At 38.1% G+C, this 26,383-nt stretch overlaps 1 protein-coding gene across 2 annotated transcripts; it reads left to right on the top strand.

Annotated features, from left to right (window-relative positions):
• The first annotated feature begins 3,699 nt into the window (after positions 1-3,699).
• On the top strand, positions 3,700-24,463 carry LOC122439179 (V-type proton ATPase subunit S1-like protein). 2 transcript variants are annotated; one of them, XM_043464270.1, is made up of 7 exons: positions 3,700-3,745; positions 9,415-9,461; positions 9,726-9,787; positions 11,144-11,373; positions 16,557-16,607; positions 19,706-19,943; positions 24,020-24,463. In XM_043464270.1, the coding sequence occupies exons 1-7, from the start codon at positions 3,705-3,707 to the stop codon at positions 24,320-24,322; spliced, it is 972 nt and encodes a 323-aa protein (XP_043320205.1). In that variant the 5' UTR covers positions 3,700-3,704; the 3' UTR covers positions 24,323-24,463. The 2 variants fall into 2 exon arrangements, with proteins under 2 accessions (XP_043320205.1, XP_043320204.1); XM_043464269.1 differs by lacking the exon at positions 3,700-3,745 and adding an exon at positions 5,863-6,002.
• The last annotated feature ends 1,920 nt before the right edge of the window (positions 24,464-26,383 follow it).

Below are 26,383 nucleotides of genomic sequence, written 5' to 3'. Positions count from 1 at the left end.
ATGAAGTGGGAAATAATTATGTAGTATTTGTGATAGGTTTATTCATTTTCCTCTACATTTTGTTTAGCACCAACTTAGAACAGCAACTTCTTGATGTACATCAGTTTAATTAGACATGGTCTCTGTGCTCATGGAGCAGGCCTTCTGGTAAGGAAATGCACTGTAAACAAGTAATGAGAAAGTAAATGTCTCGGTACAAATTGTGATATATGCTATGATGAGAGTGAAGAAGACAGGGAGAGTTAGAGGGGTGTGAAGTGATTCCCACAGCCAGAAAAATATGTGCAGCATCACTGAGGTGCATAAAAGCCTGGCATGTGGAGGATGTTGAGAGGCTGAGTGCAAGCAGAGTGCTATAAGCATGGTGGGGAGAAGGGTGAGAGAGACCAGCAAGGGCCAGGTCAGGGCTTTGTAGGCAGGGCAGGCTTTGTAGGAGGTGCATGGATTTGGATTTTGAATCAGTTTGCAAAGACCACTGTAATTAATTTGAACATTTGACTAATGGGATTTTCAGTCTGAGAGCATTTGGATGAATAGAGACTGTAGTCTGATAAATGCTAGATACCCCTTAAGGTAAATATTAGAGTTTAGATAGATCCACTTTATTTTTTCCCCATGAGAACTCAATTCTTTATTGTCATATATGATTATGAAAGGTAGGTTTTTTATATTCACATTTGTAGGTGACATTTCATTTAATCATATACAGCAAATCAGAAAATGAAGCAAATCCAAGTATTTTCAGTTGAAAAGAAGGCAGTGTGGATGAACAGCTTCCTGTTCTCTCATGGAAAATGTTGAGGGAATATTTTCCATGCTCCTCTGCATTTTCTGTTTGTCTTGTAAGTCACTAATTGCTCTTTGTTCTGGAATAGCTTTAGGATGTTCATAAAACGAACAGCCTTGAAAGGTAGAAATAGTATCTTTCTCTCTGGCAAAGAGGCAGGTTGGCTTATAGCCTTGGAAACTTGAGTTTCTCTCCTGAAATGATACCCACCACGTGCACAGGTGTCCATCTGCACCCACCTGTGTTACTTTACGGGCGAAGGGATGACACAGAGAGACTTACGCTCACACTGCTTGCTCCTTGGTGAGTAGTAAGTATAAAGTCCTTTGATTCTGACCCGGGAGTCTTGCCTTTCGCTAGCATCCGTGAAGCCCTAACAGGCTAACTCATTAGCTTCCAAGTGGAAAACGCTCAGACCTGCACAGTTTTGGACAGAGACCCCTCAGCTGTCTGAGCATGCAGGTACAGTGCCTCACAGGTGAGACCCTAGTGCTTTGCCGCCTGCCCACTATCATATTAGCATTTTTTTTTATCACTGATTTTCTCCTCCAGAGTCACAAGACAAGCTGTTCTCAGACAATCACATCTTAAGCGTGATTTCTATTTTAAAATGCGTGTGTGAAACCTACTAACTACTAATTATTCTGCTTTAAATATTCTTCACCAAGTGGGAGAAAATTTCGACAACAGAATGCTATATAAAAATTTTAGAGGCATCATGTCATAAAATGTATCAAGATGATACTTGATTTAAATAAAAAAATGTTGCGTGTGTGTGTGTGTGTGTGTGTGTGTGTGTGCCTGAATATATAACTGAAGCATATTTTCAAGAAAGTTTGCTACATAATAAGCACTAGGGGACTACTACTGTGGTTTCTGAGTGTTCACAGAACCATTATTCTCATGGTATGGGATCATCACGGGCTTGGGTTCTCACCTCCTCCTGACTAGGAGTTTGAGGAGCAGTGCAATCAGGTACTAGTTCTGCTACTGTGTGAGACTCTGAGGGCTTGCTCTGGCAACTGGAGATGTTCTGTGTTTGCACAGGCCAATACACCGGCCACTAACCACATGTGGTTACTGAGCACTTAAAGCTTGGTTATTCTGAACTGAGATATGCAGAGGTATAAATTACACACCAGATTTCAGGCATAGGGCAGGAAAGGACAGTAAAAGATTTTGTTACTAATTTTAAAAAATTACTTTTCTGTGTGAAATAATATTTTAAATGTATCAGGTTAAATAAAATATATTGTTAAACTAACTTCACCGGCTTATTTTTAACTCTGTCAGCGTGGCTACTGCTGTTGCTGCTGCTGTGTCGCTTCAGTCGTGTCCGACTCTGTGCGACCCCTTAGACGGCAGCCCACCAGGCTCCCCCGTCCCTGGGATTCTCCAGGCAAGAACGCTGGGGTGGGTTGCCATTTCCTTCTCCAATGCATGAAAGGGAAAAGTGAAAGTGAAGTCGCTCAGTTGTGTCCAACTCATAGAGACCCCATGGACTGCAGCCCACCAGGCTCCTCCGTCCATGGGATTTTCCAGGCAAGAGTACTGGAGTGGGGTGCCATTGCCTTTTCCCAGCGTGGCTACTAGACAACTTTAAATTACATATGTAGCTCTTACTTGTTTCGATTGATCAAATAGAAATTAGATCTTTGCTACTCACAGCACAGCTGAGAGTCCTTAAGACTAGGATTGCCAGATGTAGCAAATGAAAATACAAGCTATCCAATGGAATTTAGTTTTCAGATAAACAACAAATAATTTCTTAGTATATTATGTCCCAAGTATTGCGTGGGGGCATATTCATGAATCAAGTTATTTGTTTTTTTTTATCTGAAGTTCAAGGTTAACCAAGTGTCCCACATTCTGTTTGACAGCACTGTCTGTGACAAAATCCTCACACCCAGACCTGTCTTGCTCCTTGAAATCCCATGGAATCAGGACAAGGACAGAAAAGTAAAAGGAAAGGCACAGAGTAGACGTTGAGTGCAGTGAAAGAAAAGAGAAGAAAAGAAAATATAGTGAGAAATAGAAATAAGATGGAGCACAGATAGGCCTTTTTTATTTTATAATTTTTGTTAGCAATTTTCTTCCTTATGTTTGTTTTTTCCCACTTCTCCAAATGTTGTGATTTTATCTCCTTATTTTCTATAGGGCTCCCTAGAGCCACATGAAAAGATGCCATTGTGCACAGTGGGCAGTAAGGAAAGGAGTGTCTCATCAGGGTCAAATCCCCAGCTTTCCTATAATCCATCATCTCTGAAATGCCACTTACAATGGGCCCTTTTAGCTACCAGTACTTTGTCATTAAAGAGTTCGAGGTTCTTAAGTGTCAAAAATGGTGGCACTTTCATTTTAGAGGATTTTCTTTATTGTGCTGTTTTAATTGTATGTTTTCAGGTGGCTCAGACGGTAAAGAATTCTCCTGCAGTACAGGAGACGTGTACTCTTTGATCCCTGGGTTGGGAAGATCCCCTGGAGAAGGGAATGACAACCCACTCCAGTATTCTTACCTAGAGAATTTCAAGGACAGAGGAGCCTGGCAGGCTGCAGTCCACGGGGTTGCAAAGAGTTGGATATGACTGAGTGACTTAGCACATAAACAAACAACTGTTAAGAATTTATTATTTGTTTTATGCTTTTTAGGTGGGGGTGGTGTGAGTGGAGACTGGCAAAGAAGGAATAACTAGATGTGCTTTATTTTTTCTAGTTATTGAAGTAAGAAAAGGCTTTCATCTCATTTATTTATTTAAAATTTTGTTATATAGTGTCCTGGGTGTTCACTGGAAGGACTGATGTTGAAGCTGAAACTGCAGTATTTTGGCCACCTGATTCGAAGAGCTGACTCATTTGAAAAGACCCTGATGCTGGGAAAGATTGAAGGCAGGAGGAGAAGGGGATGACAGAGGATGAGATGGTTAGATGGCATCACCGACTCAATGGGCATGAGCTTAGGTAAACTCCGGGAGTTGGTGATGGACAGGGATGCCTGGCGTGCTGTGGTTCATGGAGTTGCAAAGAGTCGGACACGACTGTGACTTTCACTCACAATATTATTAGCAGGCTGGAGTTCGTGGGGTCTCGAAGAGGCAGACACTACTGAGCGACTTCACTTTCACTTTCACAGTCTTATACAGCAGATCTGTAGAATTTATTAAACTTGCTTAACTGAAATTTTGTGCAGATTAATTAACAAGTTCCATTTCCTCCTTCCTTAGCCCCTGGAAGCCACCATTCCACTCTTTGATCCTATGAATTTGCCTGTGTTAGATACCTCATATAAATAGAATCATGTAGTATTTGTGACTGGCTTATTTCACTTTGCATAATGTCCTCAAGGTTCACCCACATTGTCACATATTGCAGAATTTCCTCTTTTTTAAGCCTGAATAATATTTCATTGTATATTTGTATCACATTTTGTTTATCCATTTATCCATAAACAGATACTACCTCTTGGCTGTAGTGAGTGGTGCTGCAGTGGACACAGGAGGGGTAATAGTTCTTTGAGATCTTGATTTCAGTTCTTGTGGATAATTATCCAGAAGTGCAATTGCTGGATCATATGGTAGTTTTGTTTTAAAGTTTTTGAGAACAATCTGCATATTGTTTTCCATAGCAACTGCTATTTTCCACAGCAACTCCATTTTGTATTCCCACCAACGGGGCACTTGAGTTCCAGTTTCTTCATATCCTTGACCATGCTTATTTTTTGGTTAACAGCCACCCTGATAGGTGTAAAGTGATGTCTTTGTGATTTTGATTTTTATTTCCCTGATGTTTAGTGACACTGAGCACTTTTCTTATGCATATTGGCTATTTGTGTGTTCTTTTTGGAGAAATGTGTATTCAAGTTGTTAGACCATTTGAAAACTGAGTTATTTGATTTATGCTATTGAGTTGTAGGAGTTTCTTATATATTTTGGAAATTACCCTATATCAGATGTATGTTTTGCAAATATTTTCTCTCATTCTATAGTTGCCTTTTCACTCTGTTGATTGTTTCTTTTGCTACGCAGAAACTTTTCAGTTTGATGTAGTCCTGTGTCTATTTTTGCTTTTATTGCCTGTGCTTTGGCAGTATATCCATGAAATCACTGATGAAACCAATGTCCTAGAGCTTTCTCCCTATGCTTTCTTCTAGGTTTTAAGTCTTTAACCCATTTTGAATTGATTTTTGTGTATGGTGTGAGATAAGGGTCCAATTGCATTCTTCTGCCTGTGGCTATCCAGTTTCCCCAGCACCATTTGTTGACGAGTCTGTTCTTTCCCCTTTGTATATTCTTGGCGTACTTGTTACCAACACTAACTAACCCTGGTCAGTTGCCCCGATGTGCATGTATTTATTTCTGGGGTCTCTATTCTGTTCTATTGATCTCTATGTCTGTCCTTATGCCAATACTGTACTGTTTTACTTACAGTAAAGGAATTTGTGATCCCACCAGCTTTATTATTCTTTCTCAAGGTAGATTTGGCCATTTAGGGCCTTATCTAGTCTTCACAACAATTCTTTAAGTACTTTGTCCCCACTCTGCAAATGAGGAGAAGTAACTTGTCTAATAATACCCAATAGCTAATAAGAGCTAGAACTGGGAATGCTCTTGAATGCTGTCCGACTCCCTAGTCAGTACCCTTTACCATTGCATTCTATGCCTCTCAGCAAATGGAGAGTCATGAATTCAATAGGAAACTGTGTATTAGGACACATATGTAAAATTAGGTTAGCCTCAGGGAGTTTTACTTAGTCACTTGAAAAATGCATATGATATTTGTATAATTCATAGATTTTTGAGGAGAATTTAATAATTTCCTAAAAAGTATTATGAGATTCTTAAAAGTACCAAAACTATGCCAGTTTCTAAAAAGAGCTTAATAATCTTTCATTGAGATGAATAACCGAAGAACCTAAACAGACCCATTAGTTTCATTCTACACTCTAAATTCAGCAGTATCAGGCTCCTCCTTCCACCCTTCCCCACACATAATACATCCTGGGAATGCTCTCTTTTTATTGGATGAATGTATTAGTCACAAGGCATAAAAAGTACTGCCTCTGCTTGGTTTGCATTTATGAATTAACAGATGTGCCTGGTTTGAAGAAACAGATTCATTTCTTGATGGGAAGAAAAATCTTGTTTAGTTTTTCACTTATTTTTTTATGTATGGGATTTTCACTAACTTTGGACCAGATACTAGCCAGGAAGAATGTAAGGTGAGTAACTGCACATCTTTAAATATCTGTGAACTTCAGTGCAAGTGCAAGTGTGAAATTAGATGATTCTGTAATTTTTTATGTGGTTGCACAGCTACATTTGTTAACAATTCAAAACAGATATACTAGATTAGATCATTTGATAGTTACTAAAATCATTGAACTAGAGTTTATAGATGAGATAAAAATATAGTCTTTATTATAAGAGGGAGGAGTTATTTATTTGTTCAAAGTATCCAAAGAAAATTTGTATTACATATCAAAATATATAAGAAAATGACTCAAATCAGTGTTCATATTTCTTTTATACTCATAAGTACTGTTAATTTCAGTTTATCTTGCTGTTTTTATGTGAGAAGAGAGTAAGCAAAATTTAAAAACTAAGAAATATATAACCTGACCCCCAAAGAATAGGTGTTAAATCATTTTACCTGGTAGGAGATGATAATTGTGTGGAGTACACACTACTTAAAACTAACAAGCAAAATATCTGTTTCTACTTCCTTTGTCCTTTTGGCTTCTCTCTATACCATATAAGGAAACATATAGAGATTTCTCCATAAAGAAGAATATTCAAAATCTGAATAGCAATTAACTTATGTCATGTCTCCCAATTACTCATTATGTGCAATCACAACAAATCTGTCAGGGGGGTTAGTGTGAACACAAAGAAAAGTGTCAAGCAGGATTATCTGCCAAAACTTGTGTTAAGGAATTCTTAAGTCATCAGCTAATAAAAACAACAAGGACAGACATTTTTTAACATCTGTTTTCCCATGTTCCAAATCAATTAGTTCTTTCCTTCAGGTTTACTTTCAAGTAATGTAAGTGACCTATACTCCTTAGGTGGTTGAAGCTTAGTAATATTGTCTCACCTGGTTTATATAGAAGTGACTGATTTGTGTATTACACTGATAAAATGTGCACTAGAAACTATAAAAATCCCAGTTCGGTTTTTGAAGCAGTATTAATGATTTTAAATCATTTTAGCCTCAGAAGAGACCTTAGAAATCACACAAATCAATCATCATTTGTATCTAATAATATGGCATATTAACTCATTGTGATGGAAACAACAGTTGCTGTTTTGTGAATGTTCTTTCAAATCATAAATCTGGAATTTAAATTATATTTCACCTCTATGGGCAATTTAAGGTCCTTAAGTCTCTAGGAAGGATAATTGCATTTTAAGCCTGACACATGTTTCTGATGCTTAGAGAAAGAAGGGGTCATCCTTCTTCCTTTACATATTCGTTTCTCAAATTGGGTTTATACTTAAAAAGAAAATCTCTTCCCTTTCACACAGCATTTCCTGTGATCTCCCATTTCCCACTTCCCTTTCAGAGTTTGTTCATTAAGTTATTAGTTCATTTGTATATGTAATGCATAGTTTTTTAATACTTGATATTTTTTATATAGGCACAATGCTAGGTGCTGGTTATGCAGTGGTGGCAAAACAGATAAAATCTCTTGCCTCATGAACCTGTACGTCTAGAGCAGAGGTGCTCATTAATCAAATGAACGGTGTTATTACAGATAAACTGTGAAATGTTCTTTGAAAGAAAGGTATGGTAAACTGTGAACACATATAATAGGGGATCTGAACTCGTCTGAAAAGTTAGGGACGGCATTTCTGAGGGAGCAACGTTTGAGCTGTGATCTGGAGGATATGTAGGATGTGATGAGGAGGTAGAGGGAAGGACAGGCTGGAGAACATTCCAGATACAGGGAAGAGCAGGTACTAAGACTCTTAAGAGGGAAGAAGAGAACATGAAGCATTCAGGGAATTGAACTAAAGAATGCTAGTGTAGCTGGAGGAAGAGGGGATGAGGGGAAATGAGCACAACGACTAAGGCCAAGGCCTTTAGGGCCTTGTCAGCCTTCGTAGGAACATGGTCTTCAATCCTGAGCAGAACATGAAGGAGCTGCTTCACCTTCACCTCCACAAAGGCGTACTTGGGAGACTCTGAATGAAACACCTGGTAAATAAAAAATATGGCACCAGCCACTGCAGGCCTAGGGCTCTTCGTTACTTTTCATACATTGCAGAGATCCCTTTTACTGGAAAGTTTCTGAATATTTTAGTGCTAATATAGGTTTACTTTTTTTTAAATTAAAAATCAGTGTTTCTTAGTATGTTCACACAGATAATTTTAACCAGATAATCCTTTAGTTCTACCTTAGTTCAGAGATCATGTAGTGATGTGAAAATGCATGTGTAGAGTATTTTGTCTTTGGTTGATATTATGGCTTCCCTTAAAGCCTCATTAGTTGAGGCTTATGGGTGTGGGCAAAGCCAATTCAAATTAGAGTTTATCTGAAAAAAGAAGTACACCAGCCTTATTGTATGTCCATAGATTCACTGAAATGAAAATAAGCCTGTGTTGTGTGCTAAAAGCTTTTCATTAATGAATACATGGATTGATTATGACTTGATAATTACTAAAGCTGGATGATGGGAACAGGAACTTAGGGAGGGTGAGGGAGCTTTTATTTTTCTGTTTGAATCTGTGTATGTTTGCAATATTCCGTGATAAAAAGATGTATGTATCTTTTAACGTAGTAATTTCACTTCTAAGAATTTATCTTAAGGGACTTCTCAGGGGTGTGAACAAATAATCCAAGGTAATGTTCAATACTATTAATTGGAAACAACTTAAATACTTAATGGGGATTTATTTAAATATATTAATGTGTTTGTATGATGTTATACCAGATGAAATTTAAAATTATGTCATAGTCATAAAAATATGTATATTTTTAAGTAAAAAATTGTAGGCTTTAAGATAGTATGTTTATAAAAATCTGTTTTTAAATAATATAAATAATAAATTACATTTGTGTATAGGGTGTATGTGCATGTATGTAGAGTAAAATGCTGGAAGGACATACTATTATAATTTATATCTTCATAATTTTCAGAAATACTTTTTTGGCAATAGAGTCTTTTTTTTTTTTAATAAAAAGGGTTGAATATTTCTGCTTTAATATGCTAACAGTAGAATATGGTATAAAATTTCACTGTAAAATATTTTATTATGTTTTATAATTTAGTTATTTAATTTATTCTTGGTTATTATTTATTTTGGTTAAACCTTAGTGTCTAGAATACTGCTTGTCTAGCATACTATTCTTTGAGTAGACTATTTATCAATGAATAAAGATTAAGATTGATATTTTAAAGTTTTTTCTTCTTTAAAATTTGCAGTCTTTTCCTTATTTCCTTTGAAGAACATATGTAGTATTACTTTTTAATCAGAAATTCACTATTCAAAAGTGAACAGTTTTACAGGCTGTGATTCTCCTCCTCTTCTCTGAGATGTAGTAAACCGAAATGTCCTTCTTAAAATTTCATATAAAATCTAAAATGTATATATTTACTTACCATCTTTTTATTTTTGTTTTTTTCTAGTTTCATCTCTCGAACATCTTCAAATAAAGAAGTGGTTGTAAACAGTGGTAAGACTTGTAACTGCCCTTATGGTTCCCTCCGGGGTTGAGGACGGGTTCTGTCTATGATGGGCTTCCCTGAACACTGGTACTTGCACCTGGAGTCTCTGATGTGAAAAATCTCTTAAATACTGTATTCTAAATTATGAGCCAGAAGAGTCTCAAGCCTGGTACATTTTACAGTGCTTAGCATATTATTGTCATTCAATTACATTAATAAACATTTTTGCCTTTGACATTTTGCCTTTGTACTCATGTCATTTTATTTGACAGATCGACAGAATAGTGGCGATGTGAAGCCAGTGCAGAATTTCACAGTGATACCAATCACAGAGGTATGGACATTTTAGGAAACTAGACTGAATCATTAAAAAAAATGTAAACACATTTCAATCAAGTCAGAGCCACTGTGAAAATATAAGTAATAATTCTGTTAATAACTAACATTCTTGGTTGAACTTTGGGTGAGGAAATGTTATGGTAATCTTATAGTTGAAAAAACACTAAAGTTTTCCTTGTTGTCATATATAGTGTTTTCATTAAAGTATTCAGTTTTACTTTTGTTGCCTTCCAGACAGGATCACTATAGTAACAATTTATCTTTGGTTACTGATAAACTTGGGTTGCTGCTGCCTGTTTAATTTCTCTCTTATCTTTATTTACACTGGAGTTATTGGTATGGAATAGTTGATCTAGATAAGTGATCACCTCTTTCAGATAGAGATTGCTTTTGTGACCTCCAGAATGATATACCAAAGTGCATTGTCTTGGGCTTCCTAGAAATCTGCAAAGGTTTCGTAAGATGTAGAACAGGGTTAGAATATCTTGCTAGCTTATGTATATTAAATGACCTGGAACTGCATTCTCCAGGAGAGTAGACTAACCACATGCAGCTATTTAAATTTAAATTCAATTTAGATAATATTAAGTAAAATTAAAAATTAAGTCCCTCAGTTGCACTGGCTACATTTCTAGTACGTAATAGCCAATAGCACAGAATGTCCTGTTGGACATTAATGGTCTGGAGAATTTTGTTGTATTTCTAGAAACCTCTTGTTTTCTTTGTTTAACATATTTTAATTAATTTATTTAAAGTTCTAAATTATTTGGGTTCTTATTATTTTAGAGATGATTACTGCCATTAGTGAATTTTTTTGAAATATTAGTAGACTTTTATTTTTGCGGTTTTAGGTTTACAGAAAAAAAATTGAACAAAAGTAGAGGATATTCCCATATACTTCCTCAATCTACAACTCACACCATCCCTAATTTTCTCTATATTTAGAATCTTTAAAATAGATTTGATCTAACACTTATTTAAAAGATAAATTAATTGAATCTAACACTAATTTAATCTTTTAAATCAGTGTTAAAACTGTTACATTTGTTAAAACTGATAATTTTACCTAAAATTGATAGGTTATATTAGCATTCATTCTTTGTATTGTATACTTTATGAGTTTTAACATTAAAAAATTATACATTCTAATTTGTGGAACTGGGTTCATGTACCTTCAGGTATACCTATATTTTTAAGCTTATTAGGTCCACCCATCTCCTTTTACCCACAATAGCATGGGCTCTGGAGCTAGCAGAGGAACAGGCTTTGAATTGGCTCTTTTGCTTCCAAGAAGCCTTCTGTACTATGGAAACAAATTCATATCTTAAATTTCACTTATTGGATTCATTAGGCTCTCAACTACAATCTGAGCAGACGTTTAGAAAAAGAACCTCGGAATGCATTCAGCCATCATAGCCCAGTTAATGTCTCCATGGATGGAATTCCCTGCATTCTGTTTTGGGCCAAGAGAATAACAATTAAATTTAAGAATCAGACCTGGCTGGACCTTACAGATGAAGCTATTGGCCAGAAGGCAACAGTGGATGCTGGCAACTCGAACTGCAGTGAAGAAAGTGCCATGTAAGTTGACTGCTTTGAGGAGCAAGTCCTTAGGGCGAGTGTAGCCTGTTAACTGGGTGGTCGAGTTTTCTGTCATTTCAGAAAGTAGAAGTAGGCTCCTTTGTACATGACCGTGACATACATTTCTGAGTAAATGTCTAAAATGAAAGAAAAGTTAGAAATCAGTTGTTTTAGTTTCTTATTTTTTCCCCCAGTAATTTTCTTCTGAACACTCTAGCTAATTGTTATATCGTGCTTTGTGGAAGATCAGAGTTTTGATAAGGAAGCTTCCCAAACTCATTCTGAAAGAGTGGATGGATTCCAGACTCTGTGTCAGCTCCAAATGTAAAGTGTCAAAGTACTTTTGTCCTAGCAGGGAGGAGATTCCATATCACTGAGCAGAGTCATACATATTCTAGTGGGTGAAGCAGAGAAAGCTGCCTCTATCTAGCCAGGGCAGGTATTCGATTCTAGGAAGTGTTCTGAAGTTGTAGAACATTGCCTGTTTGCAAATGTGCAAGGGGCCAAATTTCAGAGAATTCTTTAGGACATTAAAATGTGATTAGAATAATTCTTTTTCACTTGAGATAAGCATATCCCTTTTGAAGAGGAAATTCGTTTCCACTGCCTTTCTTTGCTTTTCAGTCATCCAAGCAAATATTTTTTTGCTTGTATTTGTTTTGGTCCAGAGGGAGGAAGTCTGGCATATCCCACTTGCTTTCTATACAACTCCTTGCTTTCAACATTTGTTGGTATAACAGAGGCTTTTGGAAGATTCTCTGCATTTGTTCTGGCCTGTTTAGATGGGCAGAATGCTTCATATAAAACCATAACATGCTCTGTGTTTTGTGCGTGTATGTGTGTGTGTTTCTCTGTATTCTCATATACTTTCATAGAAATACTTTTTCATTGCTGAACTTGTCATTTAAAAATTCTTGATGATGGGTAAAATGGATTATATTCATATATACTTACAAGTTACATTACAAGTTTTAGTAAGTATTTCCCATTGCTATTCAAAATGACTCTCTTTATCAGAGAACTAGGGAGCTGTAAGCAAAACGAGAGTATGCCCAGATTCGTTTATTCTGTTATAGCACAACTATCAAAGAGATTTCAACATTGCTGAGAGCTCAGGGCTTTTTCCTCAGGCTCTAATTAATTCCTTACAGGGCTCTTTATTTGTGGTCAGCTGCAGGGAGAGAGACTGCCTGCCTGAGGATCATCTTGCCTGTCTGCCTGTCCATGGCTGACTGGCCCTTCTTGATTCCATTTATCCTGACCCCAGGGGGTTTGTGGGGAAGATCAGGGCACCACAGATTTTTGCTGGACTTCAGAAACTTTAATTATTACTGGAAACCTAGAGACAGAAAGAATGAAAACTTAGCTTCTAGGTCCAGTTCTGCCAATGAGCTCTGTGACTTTACAAATAGGAGCCACTGTAGGGTGAGATGGCGTTGATGGCATCTGGTAATAGCAACTAACAAGGCTTGAGCACTTGGCCTTGGCGAGGCACCTTGTGAGGACTTCACAGTCACTTCATCTGTTATCCCTCGTAGTGCTCTTGTGAATAAGTCCCTGAGTCACAGGTACAGTTATCACCTGTGTTTCAAGTGAGAAAAGCAAAGCTTGTGAGGTTAGGAAACTTGCTAAGATCATACAGCTTATATGGTAATAGAGCTGGGGTCTAAAACATCTTTAACAACACCATCTTCCCTCCTCTCTTGGCCCTATCTGATAGGAGTGTGAAGATCAAATGAGGAAATGGACATGTGAGAGCTTTGTCAAGTGCTAGTCAAAGTTCTAATGTTATTTTTCCAAGATAGTAATGATTAACCAGAGTAAAATAGTGTCCGGTTACCTGGTAGAGAGACCAAGGGAACCTTTCGTTTTTGCAGTACACAAATTAATGATATTTTTTCTTTGTCACTGCCCAAGAATTCCAGTGGGTGAGTCCCAGGCGTGCATCACCCACCTTCTGGGGTCCTCAGGTGAGTGTGCAGGCATGCTGGAGAGCCCACCAAAGGGCATAAGTGGGAGGCTTCCCAGGATGTGAGGCGTTCAAGGACCAGCTGCTGATGCTATCCTTGACTCCTGTGAGTTACACAGATTAGTGAGATGCCTTTGTCATGCTGGCAAGGAAATCTTATATTCAAGAATTGGAAAGGGAGTTTGCAGAAAGAACAAACCCAAGTAAAGACATAACCATGTAAGGTCAAAAGCACAGATTAAAAAAAGATGACCACATTTTAGTGCTTGGAAATAACATGTTCAGGGAAAGGCAAATTGTTGGCAGACAGATTTGCTACGGAAGTCTTTTTAAATAGTGAAAGCCTTACAAATAGAGCATAATCCCAGCATCTGTGTGTATTTTGAATTTAGGCCATTATAGTCTCAAGAATTCAGAATCTGCTTTAAACATGGGGAGAGGAGGGTGCTTGGAAAAGTAAAGAAGTTCTTTTTTGAGTGAGTCCCTAGGTTGTATTTTCCCTTTATGGTGCATCTTATTGTGCACAGCTTGGCACATGAAAGAATCTCATTGAATGATTGCTGAATTTGCATTGTTGAAACCAGACCTCCCGTCATTTACTCTGCTACAGAGCATGTTAACAGCTTTCACTGAAACCAGGGCTGCTGGAGAAAGCTCTCGGGGCATCAGAAGCGTGGAGGCCGTTGAGCTGCTCCACCAGAGGTCTGAGTGGGCACTGCATGGCTCTGCTTTGAGCTTTATTTAGTTCGTTAGCTGGAGAGAGAGTTTGTGTATAACTAAGCTATTCTGATTCCTTGGAGGAACTAGAGAAATTTCTGTTAGAGTAAGTGACCAGTCAAATTTATAAAGTACAGTCTAAGAAGTGCATTTCATTTCTTTAAAGTATTTTCAGTAATTCGTAACAGATTATCAGAATACTGTTGGAGAAAAATCCTCCTGAAACCTTGCTTTAGTGAGCAAAATAGCTTATAAAGTGTAAATTAGTGCTTCTAAGGTATCTAAGCTCATGATGTTATGAAATAAAGATATTTCTTTTAGTGATCTTTTTAATATGGTTTATTTTATAAATACTCCTTCCCTTTCTCCATAAGTAGTAGGAAGATAAACTTGAGCTCAGTCACTGACATTTCTGTTTCTTGATGAGTGTGACTGAATTAATGAGATTATATTTGTGTGAGTTTTCTCAAACTCGTAATTGGATATTTTATAAACATCGACTTTGATTTTTTAGAATGTATATTGAGGTGTTATAACTTCTCAATGTTATAATGTCACGTATCAGCATCATCCTTCATATATCTAAATTTCTCACATTTTTCCATTTCAATTGTATTTTGCTTTTCATCATCCTAACTTTTTAACCTGATTGAAATTTAAATGAAATACACTAAACTGCACATATTTCAGTTATACAGTTTGGTCTGTTTTGACATATGCTTATATCTGTGAAACCATCGTCACAATCAAGATAGCAGACATTTTCATCACACTCAGAAGTTTCCTTGTACCACTCTGTAATCCATCCCTGTGCATTCCCACCTTGCCAGATAACTGCTGTTCTGCCTCCTATCATTATAGATTAGTTTGCATTTTCTAGAATGTTGTATAATAATAGCTATAATAAAACAGTGTACACTCTTTTTTTTAGTCTGGCTTCCTTCACTTAGTGTAACGATTTTTATATTCTTCTATGTTGTTGCTTGTGTCAAAGGTATGTCAAAGGTATGTTTCTTCTTATTGCTGAGTCGTAAGTACTCCTTTGTATGGATATACCACAGTTTATCTATCCATCTACCTCTTGGTGGAAGTTTGTTTTTTCCTCCAGTTTTTAGATAACTTTCCAAATAAAGATGCTGTGAACATTCATGTACAAGTCTTTGTAGGAACATATATTTTCATTTTTCTTAGGTGAATATCTAGGAGTGGAATGGCTGTATCATATAGCATGTGTATGTTTAGCTTATTAAGAAACTGCCAAACTGTTTTTTTAAAGTAGTTGTAGCATTTGCCTTCCTACCAGCACTGTATGCGCATTCCAGCTACTTCACATCCTTCCCAACCTTAGGTATGGTCACGGTCAGACTATAGAGAAAATATTATTATGTTTCTGTATGGTTAGCAATTTATGAACAAATGTTGCTGAGATGTGGGTTTAAAGATAAATCTTGGTAAGAGATGTACCTCCTCAGAGGAATGTGATTACATGTCAAGAAGTAATGAAGCTAGTGCCACTGAGATATTCCAGGACTTGTAAACCCAGAGGCTTCTTATAATCTCCTTGGAGACATTTATTTACATATGTGGGTATTAGACATGCAGCCATTTATTTCCTTTATAATGAGCTGTTTGCTCCCATTCAAAGACTAATAATATAACTCATACACTTTTATTTTCCCAAGGAAAATTTCTGACACTAAGGAAGTAAATGTTTCCTTCTCTCAGGAGATGGAGAAGAAAGCACTCCAATATGAGCTTCCAGATTCATAATTTTAGTATTCCTCACCTATGTTATAAATCCCTGTATGTGCAGGATGACATCTGGTTCTCATGAGGGGGAAGAACTGGGCTAAAAGGGGAACCAATACGGTTATTGCTCTGAGTTAGTAATAATCTATTTCTGCTCCAGGAAATCTTGTGTTAACTTTCAGGAAAATGTGATTAAATATAGATAATAAAAGCTTAAGAGTGGACTTTTTTAAAAAACAGTTTAGCCATACTGATTACTGTACCATGGCATCTTATTGTAGTTTTATTTTGTATTTTCTGGATGACTAATGATATTGACATCTTTTCATGTTATTGGTTGTTTGTATGTCTTCCTTTGTGAAGTACATCTTTTGAACATTTTAAAGTTGGGTTGCCTCCTTATTATTGAGTTGTTAGTGCTATTTGCTGTATTTAAGATACAAGTTTTTTTTTTGTATATGTGTTGTGAATATTTTCTCCCATTTTATGACTTGCCTTTTTCATTTTCTTAACATTATCTTTTGAAGAGTAGAAGTTTCAAAAATTTAATATAGTCTAATTTATCAGTTTTTCATATTTTTTTCAAGGAACTTTCCAACCCCAAGATTTCAAAAATGTTTTCTTACGTTTCTTCTGTGTTTTATAGTTTTAGTTGTTACATTTAGACTTGTGATCCATTTGGGGGCAATTTTTTAGTATAGTGTGGAGTAAGGGTTATTCTTGATAGATTGTATTTCTGTTTTCTTAGGTTGTCTCTGAAGTTTGGTGATGCTGAAAATCCCAGAGGTCTTGATATAAGGTAGGTATGGATGCCATTTTGGAATATCATACGCTCAAAACTCCAGATTAGCTCCATATAATTTATCCATTCCACATATATGTATCAAGGGCCTGCTGTGATAAGCATTGTGACACATGAAATGCCACATTTATCTAATTTCACTGAAGAGTCAGTGGTGTTATGATGGGATCCTATAGTAATACTTTCTTAGTTTCTATAATACCAAATCATCTGTATTTTTTCCTTCTTCTTTTAGTGCCCTAGAAAATACACAAATCTGAGACTGTAATACCTCTTTCCTTTCAGCAAAGAATAAAATATGTTTAAAGCTCCAGAGCTGAGGCTCTAGTTTCAAGTTATTTCTACATAGCTTCTTACAACTGAGTCACACTTACAACTTAACAGTAACTAAAAATTCTCTGTTAGCTGAATTCCCCAGCAGACAATCAACATAGGTCTACATTTTTCTGTGTTTATGTATAGAATAACACCTCTGCTAACAGTGGCTTAGCAAGCAGTTAGGAACGACTTCAGGAGTGGGGAGCAATTTGAAGGCATTTAAATTTTTTTCTTATAAAATTATAATGTTTCCTTTCCTACAGGACCAGCCTTTTAGTGGAGATAAACACCTGTGTCTTTAACTTTACTTGAAAAACCAACAGGTTGTACCAGGGCAATCTTTTGCAAAGCTGTGTTCTATGGAGCACTTTTGCTCTGTGTAAATGTTTATAATATTTCCAGAAAGGGGGTCCTATGGTTAAACATGTTTGAGAAAAACTGCACACCATGTCCTCTTGGAGATTCACAGTAGAAATTTGTATATTGAAGTTTCTGTGAAGATACGCTCTTAAAGAAAAATGCTATACTTGGTGACTTTGATTAACCACTCATTTCCTGGCTTTTTTTTTTTTTTTTTTTGTCAATGGGGTTTTTCTTCACTTAGTTGTGATTTTGGTGTCTTTGTGAGAGGAGATGAGCTTAGATTCTTCTATTCCACCATCTTTTCTCTAATGCTTTAAAATTATAATTTTTTTTCTAATGATAAAGCTGTGTGGCTACTTTCCTCTAGGTTAAAAAAAGTGTTATTTGAATAAAAAATATTCCCCATTCCTATATCAAACAGATATTTATATATGTTTGGCCACCTTGTGAGATTCTATTTTCCTAATAAGATTTCTCAGAAAGATGATGGCATGTATGTTCTAAATTATAACCAATGAAACACTAGTATCCCATGATATGCAAGCAGATATTGAGAAAAGAGCTTTCTAAATTTAAACATAGGAAATGCTAAGTTAGAGGCAAAAAAAAAAAAAAAAGAAAGAAAGGACGGGGGATTGGAGACAAGATGCATGTCTTGAAGGATTTTTTGAGCAGTTCCATTGGTGCATCACTGCTCTCACCTCACTGAGGCTGTGTCAGAACAGTCTCAGGCCGTTATCTGAAACAGGGCTGCAGACAGTGTGGCAGGCTCTACTGCAGCCCTAGCTCAAGAGAAGTCATTCCGGGGATTCCAGAGGCAGCTTGCCCTTTCTAGGAATGGCTCTTGTGGCCTACTCTGGAATGTCTGACTCCACAGTCCCCATCTGAGATGTCCACCACCTTCTGGCCTTCAGTGTTCTTGGTGTGATTATTGCAGTGGACAGGGGTGGCCAGGCTCCATTGCATGCCCTAACAAACCTTTTTGTATCTGAGTCAGGAGCCCAGGGTGAGCTGCAGGTGTCTTAGATAACATCGAATGTTTTACAGCACCAGGCAGGCACAGGACACTCACCATGCGTGCGTTTCAACTTAGACAAGCCCAGCCTGTTTTACAGATGAGGAAAGCTAGACCCAGAGAGGTGGTTGAACAGCCCTTATCATTACCACTAATAAGAACTGTATTTGTGAGAGCTCTTTTGGCTGCATAAAGCCAAAAGGTAACTGACGGATGAATAGGATTGAAAATGTTAGCTTCAGACGCTTAACTGACCTCACCAGGGCGGCGTCTTTCTCCATCTCCTGGCTCTGCTGTCCTTGCGTCAGCTTTCACCCTCAGGCTGGTGAGACGGTGACCAGCTGGCAGTTATTCACTTAAGCAACGTGAAGGAGCTCTGTTGCCCGATGCTGTAGCGTAGCCATAGCAGAAGCACCAGGACTGCATCTTCTCGACCCTCCCGGGGGTGTATGCCCGCTGTAAACCAATCACAGTGATTAAATGGCTGCAATACACTGATTGGCAGGGCCAGAGAGACTTCTCTGAGGGGGGAGAGGGTCAGCCCTAATACACTAAGTTGCTGTTCCCAGAGGGAGCGGGAATGTAAACGACAGGTGGGCAAAGCCAGAATAAAGCCCACGCTTTTACCCTGAGTTATACTGATCTCAGCTGCTTTCTTTTTAAAAATTTAAATATTGTTGATTTATACTGTTGTGTTAGTTTCAGGTGTATAGCAAAATGAATAATCACATTAACATTTGATCTCTTTCTAGAATTTTTTTCTATGCAGTCACACATTTTTTAAATGAAAAAAATGATCATCAATGCATATTGCACCTTTTTTTATTGCTAGAGAATATTCCATTCCAAAATGGCTAAGAGCTCTTGTCTCAGATTGGATTCTAAGCCCAGCTCCAGTGCTTACTTGTTAGTCATTTAACCCCTTTGTGTCTTAGATTTCTCACCTGTGAAATGAGGATGTTATCTGTCTCATGGTGTTGCAGTGAAGATTAAATAAAATACACATAAAGAACTTAGATGCTTGACACATAGTAAGAGCTACTACTTTTATTTTTGACCATTATTTATTTAGTTAATTCTGTATTATTATCCACTCAATTTTCAGATTTTTTGCAATAATAAAATTATTTTAATTAAAAAAAAGAAAAAAAAAACACAAGCGTTCTGTATTTTCCCTTTTGTAGGAATTTGTCTTCCTTACTTTTGGGGGCTGCTCTGTTAATTGGTTTCATTCTCGCACATGAAGAGCTCTAGTTCCGAACTAGAAAGTAAAGCCTCTCTCTCAGCCAGTTCTACTTCCTGACAAAAGAGGGCGCAATTGTACCGTTCGTAGACAATGCCCTGCGTCAGCAAATGTAAAAGTGCTTTCGGGGTAATACTATTTTATAATCATTTTCAGATTCGCCCTTACCAGTTACAAGTTGTCTATCCAGAGATGGTTTAGTTTGCACCGAGTCGAGGTTATTTTTAATAACTCAATTCAAGCAACTTTTAATGCAACTGGGATTTACGCTCCGTCAAGTTACTCCTACCATTGCCAGCGCGTCAGCAGCCTGCAGCCACACGATGCCCTCTTGCTGCCCAGCGACTCCAATGATATGTCAAGCCTGTGGGAGGTCACTTTTGTTGATTTCCAGGTAACAAACTAAAACCTGTGCTCAGTGGCCCTGTGTATTTGGTGCCAAAGAAACTCAGTGTTTGTTTGAAAACACAGACGTTTAAGGAAAAGAGAGTAGATATCTTTAAAATAATATTGGTATGAGTTATCTTCTTAATCTTCTAAGGTATGAAATAGAGAAGGATCAAGTATTTCCTCTTCCTGCAGTGATCCCCCCATGCTCTCATCCCCGAAACTTGCTTTTACATTCAGGTTTTTCCAGCCCCTAGTAATTATCAGCGAGGAATGCCAACAATCTAAGCCAGAGTGAAGCTGTGGCATGAAGCCCGGTGACTGATACTTCCTGGAGTAAGAGGCCCTTTTGGGGAGAGGAACTGTCGGACAATTATTTTATTTCCTTCAGGGAGAGGAGCAGTGATCTTATCAGGGCAGATAAGAAGTACATCTGCAGTGTGAATGACAGCTTTGGCATTTGGCATAGGAATGGAACTGTCAGCCAGGGAGTCAAACATATCCCAAAGATCCTCTTGAAAGTATCTGGGGAAAGTCATGGAGACACAAGAGGTTGCTTTTCACCACCAGAATCTCAGGCTGAGAGACATCTGTCAACTTCATCCTGTTTACCTGTTAAAACAGCTTAACTTGTTCTTCTAACTCACTGAAATAGGCAGGGTTTTACATGTCCCTTTTCTGGGTACTTCTTGATTTTTTCCCATATATAAGTGTATATTTATTCCCCTTCCCCCTAGCTTGGAGAAGTGTGGTGTGGTTGTTTGGGGTAGGGAAGGAGTTTCCATTTTGGGATTCGAAAGACATGGTTTTGAGTTAACTTCTCAGTCACTTGGGCTGAGCTACTCCACCCTCTTGATTTCTGACCTATCTTCATGGATGTAAAGAATTCATGGCCTAATATGTGCGGCAACACCCAGGACTGTATTAGGCATGGATTAGCATGGATTAACAGTGGCACTGTTGTAATTATATTACATACTTTGTCTTAAAAACTTAACATAATGCTGCAAGATAGCTGTTGTTATCCCTGTTTTACCAATGAGATGACTGAAACTCTGGGGATTACATAAATGTTCAAAGTGGTATAATTGGTAAATGGTCGAGGCAGAATTTGAATTGTGGACTGTCTAGCTCCAAAGATACTTTGTAATACATATAATATATATATCTATTTATATAATACTTTAAAAATATATATTATATCTATTTCTTTCTCTTGTCCTTTCAAAAAAGAAGCAGGCAGAAAGGGCAATGAAGAGGTAATCATGAAAAAAGGACTAATTCACACATAATCTTGCCTAATTAGGACAGAATTAACTGATTTATACTTCCACCTTGATTCAGAAATGACTTAAAATGACTATAGAAATACTTCAAGAAAAATAATTTTGAAAAAGAGGCAAACCACTTCACATCAATTAGGATGATCATTATAAAAAAAAAAAAAATCCCCAAGCTGAAATAACAGCTTTTGGCAAGGAGGTAGAAAAATTAGAACCCTTGTGCATTGCTGGTGGAAATGTAAAATGGTGCAGACACCATGGAAAACAGTGTGCTAGATCCTCAAAAAATTAAACATAAAATTACAATGTGATTCAGCAGTTCCACTTCTGGGTATATACCTAAAAGAATTGAAAACAGGGACTTGAACAGATATTTGTGCACTCTATATTGATAGCAGCAGTATTGAACATAGCTAAAAAATGAACATAACCCAAATGCCTATGAATGGATGAATGAAAAACAAAATCTAGCATATACATACAACAGACTATTATTTAGCCTTCCCTTTAAAAGGAAGGAAATTCAGATACATGCAACAGCATGAATGAACCTTGAGGTTACTATACTGAGTGAGATAAACCAGACATAAAAGGACAAATGTTTGTATGATTCTATTTATGAGGTACTCGAGTAGTCACATTTGAAGACAGAAAGTAGAATGGCAGTGACTAGGGGCCAGGGGAGGAGGGGACTGGAGAGTTAGTGTTTAGTGGGTACAGATGGTTTTTTGAAAAGATAGATGGTGGTGACGGTTGCACATGATGTGAATGTACTTGATGCCAGTGAACTCTGTACCTAAAAATAGTTTAAAATGGTAGATTTCATGTATATTTTCCAATAAAAATATAAAACGAAAAACGGGAGCAAGGGACTAAGAAAAATAAGAGAAGAATAGATTAGTCAAACCACTGGTAAAGCTGGCACACAAAAGCATACAACCATCTGTCTGCCCTGGCTGGAAGCAGCACAGTAATTTGGCTTAGAAGCTTTGGAGCAGCCAGCATAAGAAAGAATCACCCCTCACATGTTCATGGGATCCACAAGGCTACTGAAAATGTGCAGTGATGAGCACATCCGTCCTTGGTGTGTGTGATGTGTGCCAACATCGTCAACAGCAGCCTCATGGTGGACAGAGCACTGGGTGTCGGAGGTGAACCTTGTAAAACACCCTTCGTGTGGGCAGATGCAGAATTCAAGCCCAGTCCAGGGAAGAGGCGGTGGTGATGGGGGTTCAGGTATGTGTGCAAAAGCCTACATTCCACATATGCAGCTTTGCTGCTCTGGCTTATTCTAGGAATAGAGTGAAGTCACATTCATGGTGAACTCAGATGCCTCAGGCAGGCCAGCTAGGGACTATGGCAAAGTGTAGCCGGCATTACAAGCAGAATATTTTATTCAGCTCCAGATAAGTTTTGCTTTGTAGGAATGTAAGCCCAATATTGCCAGACCTTCTGACTTTTTGATTAAAGCTAGAAATCTAGATTCCTGGGGGGAGGCTTTTAGGATGTTAGGAGCAAACAGAACTTACCTGTGGACTAGATACAGAGGATCTGCAAACTCTAGTCCAGAAAATGGATAGACAGCATATCCTTCAGGCATCCTCCACAGATACTGTTCTCAATCAAGTCTTAAGAATTAAGTGGCAGTCCATGTGAGGACATTCTCTTTGGCTGGAGTTGTAGCATCACCTGGGGAAGGATAGGCTACCCACTCCAGTATTCTCGGGCTTCCCTGGTGGCTCAGATGGTAAAGAATCTGCCTGCAGTGCGGCAGACCTGGGTTCAATCCCTGGGTTGGGAACGTCCCCTGGAGGAGGGCACGGCAACCCACTGCAGTATTCTTGCCTGGAGAATCCCCATGGACAGAGGAGCCTGGTGGGCTGCAGTCCATGGGGTCGCAGAGAGTCAGACACGACTGGGTGACTAAGCCCAGCACAATAGCATCAAATGAGGCCATTGTTGGTCATTGAGTAGCTTAACTCTTCAGGCTCATGCGTGAGGAGGTCACTTTGCCCCTTCACAGAGTGGGCAGGCCACGTATCCCAAAAGCTAGGCCAAGAGTCTCCTTCGGGAGTTGTTTTGGCTCAGTCTAAGCACAGATATTAATAGTTGGGTGAGCAAAACCCTTAAGTTCTATGGTATGATAGGAAGGCTACAATCATTTTAACATGGAAAATGCTAAGGAGCCCACTTAAGACATAAAGATGAATCCTCAATAAAGCATTCTTGGATAATTCAATTTTCTGATATACTCTTTTAAAACCAAATAGGTGACTGAATGAGGTGATGCTGTGTTAGCTTTTGTTATCTATAGTTGACCTCACTAGGCATCATGATGTTGGTTCCTAAAAGACTCTTCCTACCTACTTACTGTCAGCAGAATCAAAGGCAGAGGAACTGAGAATTAATATTCTTTGTGAAATTTATATTAACACTTGTAAAATTTTGAGTAGACTTTTTGAATTTTAGAGACACCAGACATTTTGGTTTTAGATGAACTAAGGATCGGATTAAAAGGGGATTTATTTCAGGGCCTTGAATTTCACTGGCCTCTTAATTATGACAACCATATATCCCAGAGTTTCTGGGTCAGCCTTGATTTAAAATTTCACTTGATTTAAAATTTCACTTGATTTAAAATTTCACTAGCATTTTTTAGATAATGTGATTAGATTATTCAGCAAGTATGGCCTGATATTTAAATTTAAGTAATTAGGGTCCAGAACCCTTTGCCAAGCTCTTAAGTAGATCTTCTAAGAAAAAGAGTATGCTACTTTAGCTCTTTTCTGTCTCCTGACAGATCCAAGGCTTTCCCATCAAGGGGGGACAGTTTGCCAAGGCCCGAGACTGCACCTCTTCCTTCTCGCCAGCCATTCTGATTGGCCTGGCGATGTCCCTGCTGCTGCTGTTGGTGCTGGCCTACGCCCTGCACATGCTCATCTACCTGCGCTATCTGGATCGGCACTATGATCTCATCGCCTCCCCGGCCCACTTCCCCCAGCTGACAGCTCAAGACGTGGTAGAGGAGAAGGAGCTGCTGAGGAGCCAGGGAGCTGAATGCTATGAACTGAGAAGCCAACAGATCTGCAAAATTTATGTTTAACAGCACAGCTCCCTTCCCCTCAGAAGGTCTGCACTAGGCTCCGAAAAGAGTTGTTCGTGCTCTGTGCTGTTTGCTTTGTGATACAAGGTCTTCACCAAAAGTCTTGGATTTTTTAAAAAGGAAATACATGCAAAAAATACATTTTGGAGCATCTTCTGTCTTTCTTAGATAGACTTGGAGCAATGAAAAAAGGCATCTTAATCTCACAGAGTTATCTCTGTGATTGCTGCCCCAAGGTTCCTTGACAGTAAAAGAATATTTCAAATTAGGGACACCTCCCCGCCCCCCCCCAAAATGGAGAAGGAAATGGCAACCCACTCCAGTATTCTTGCCTGGGAAATTCCATGGGCAGAGGACAGAGGAACCTGGTGGGCTATAATCTATGGGGTAGCAAGAGTCGGACACGACTTAGTGACTAAACCACCACCACCCCCCATAAAAGAGGTTGATGCAATATAGAGAAGGGAAAACACACTTGGTCCTCATTGTCTGTGCCAGTTTGGATGTGATAAATATATAAATGTTAATATAAGGTTATCTGGAAATTCAGAATTTAACATTTTTTAGCATAGTTTGCATTTTTCAGAAGTTATGTCCCAATTTTGTTTTAAAAAGTAGTCTTTTTTTTTTCCCCCTCTTTCACAGAACTGTTTAGGGAAGACTCCTGTCAATATGATGGAATACTTTATTCAAGGGCATCCTTGACATTTGCTCTGCTCTTCAGAGGCAGCCCAGTTTAGTCTCTGAAGGAGCAATAATAATCTTGGCAGTATCTTACCTTTCTTATTTAATTCTTGTGCCAAGGCTTGCCTCATTTGTCTAATTTAGACTTCCATCAGCTCTCCTAGGTATCACCTGAAATAAACAACTAAGCTAAGTAAAGCCAATGTGCTTGCTATGCAGACACAGTTCCAAGCCCCCCTCCCATGAGAAAGTTTCCCCTAAACTCTTTTTTAATAGAAATTCTGGAACTACCACTGATCTTACAACCATTTTATTCCTCATGGATTTCCCCATAATGCTTTTCAGTTCTTGTTATACTGAAGAATGGCTCACTCTGCATCCTTATTGAAGCGTCTCTAATATGCTTTCTGTGTGAAAACTACATTGCATTTCCTTAGCTAGGGTTTCAAAAACACATGAGCTAGGTTCTAGTAAGACACCCTGCCCAAAAATTTAAAAAGTATCCGAGAACAATGTGGGGTAGGGAGTGATGCACAGAGACATTGGATCCTTTGGGCAGCTGTGGTCTGGGGTGATGGGTCTATAGTCTAGAGTCATCTTTGATGCCAAGTGTGAATGATAATGACTGTGGGATTGATAAAACAGTCTCTTGTTGGACATTTCTTTTGGCTGCGTTATTCTTGGCTATGAATGTAGATTTGGCTGCAGCCCTCTCGGAACTCTGTAAGTTCCTACTAGTCTGTAGCGAATTCCTATTTTGTTTTTAACTGAAGCATGGTGATCTGCATTCTTTCTGTTTTAATAGCTGAAGTAGATTCTGTAGTTTGCAACAAAGAGTCTTGACTTAAGTACTTACTTGTAACAAAGATGATTGCAAGGAACACACCTTCAGGAAAATGGGAATCTAGGATTGATTATCTGACGCTGTTTAGCTTTAAATCAGGGCAGGATTTGTTTGCATTAGAGGATGGGAAACTGATAGCCATGCCATTCCATAAAAAATTCATTATGGTTGCTTTGAGTGTCCGTTGGTGGTAGAAACAGCTGCTGTGAGGGGCTGTAAATACATGAAGGGTCAACATAATTTATTGTTCAAGCTGGAACACTTTTGAAAGTGAAAATGAGTGTCATTAACCATTCTAAGATAGCAGATATAAATGGGATCACTCCAGGCAAACTGGGGAATATAGTCACCTTAGGCATGGTGATCACACTGAAAGGTAGGCTAGCTCTTTCTGGCTGTGTTGCAGGACTTACGGAAAGAAAATGATAGCTCAAGACTGTAAATTCATAGCTCAAGGCATGGTATAAAATCCAGGGAGTGTCTGTATGACTGATCTGCAAGGATCTCTTACCTCTTGTCAAAAGGCTGATGTA

Source organism: Cervus canadensis, chromosome 4 (assembly GCF_019320065.1).
Source record: "Cervus canadensis isolate Bull #8, Minnesota chromosome 4, ASM1932006v1, whole genome shotgun sequence".
In the NCBI taxonomy this organism is placed as follows: domain Eukaryota; kingdom Metazoa; phylum Chordata; class Mammalia; order Artiodactyla; family Cervidae; genus Cervus; species Cervus canadensis.
The sequence above is the reverse complement of the archived record's forward strand: the minus strand, read 5'-3'. Positions and strand labels throughout refer to the sequence as shown.

What these genes read in the sequence shown, in the direction of transcription:
- LOC122439179 (XM_043464269.1), top strand. Translation starts at nt 5,908, where the DNA reads ATGGGAAGAAAAATCTTGTTTAGTTTTTCACTTATTTTTTTATGTATG. An exon ending in TGCAGTGAAGAAAGTGCCAT is followed by an intron (nt 11,374 to 16,556) that starts GTAAGTTGACTG and finishes CTGTTTTCTTAG; the next exon opens with GTTGTCTCTGAAGTTTGGTG. An exon ending in CCCAGAGGTCTTGATATAAG is followed by an intron (nt 16,608 to 19,705) that starts GTAGGTATGGAT and finishes AATCATTTTCAG; the next exon opens with ATTCGCCCTTACCAGTTACA.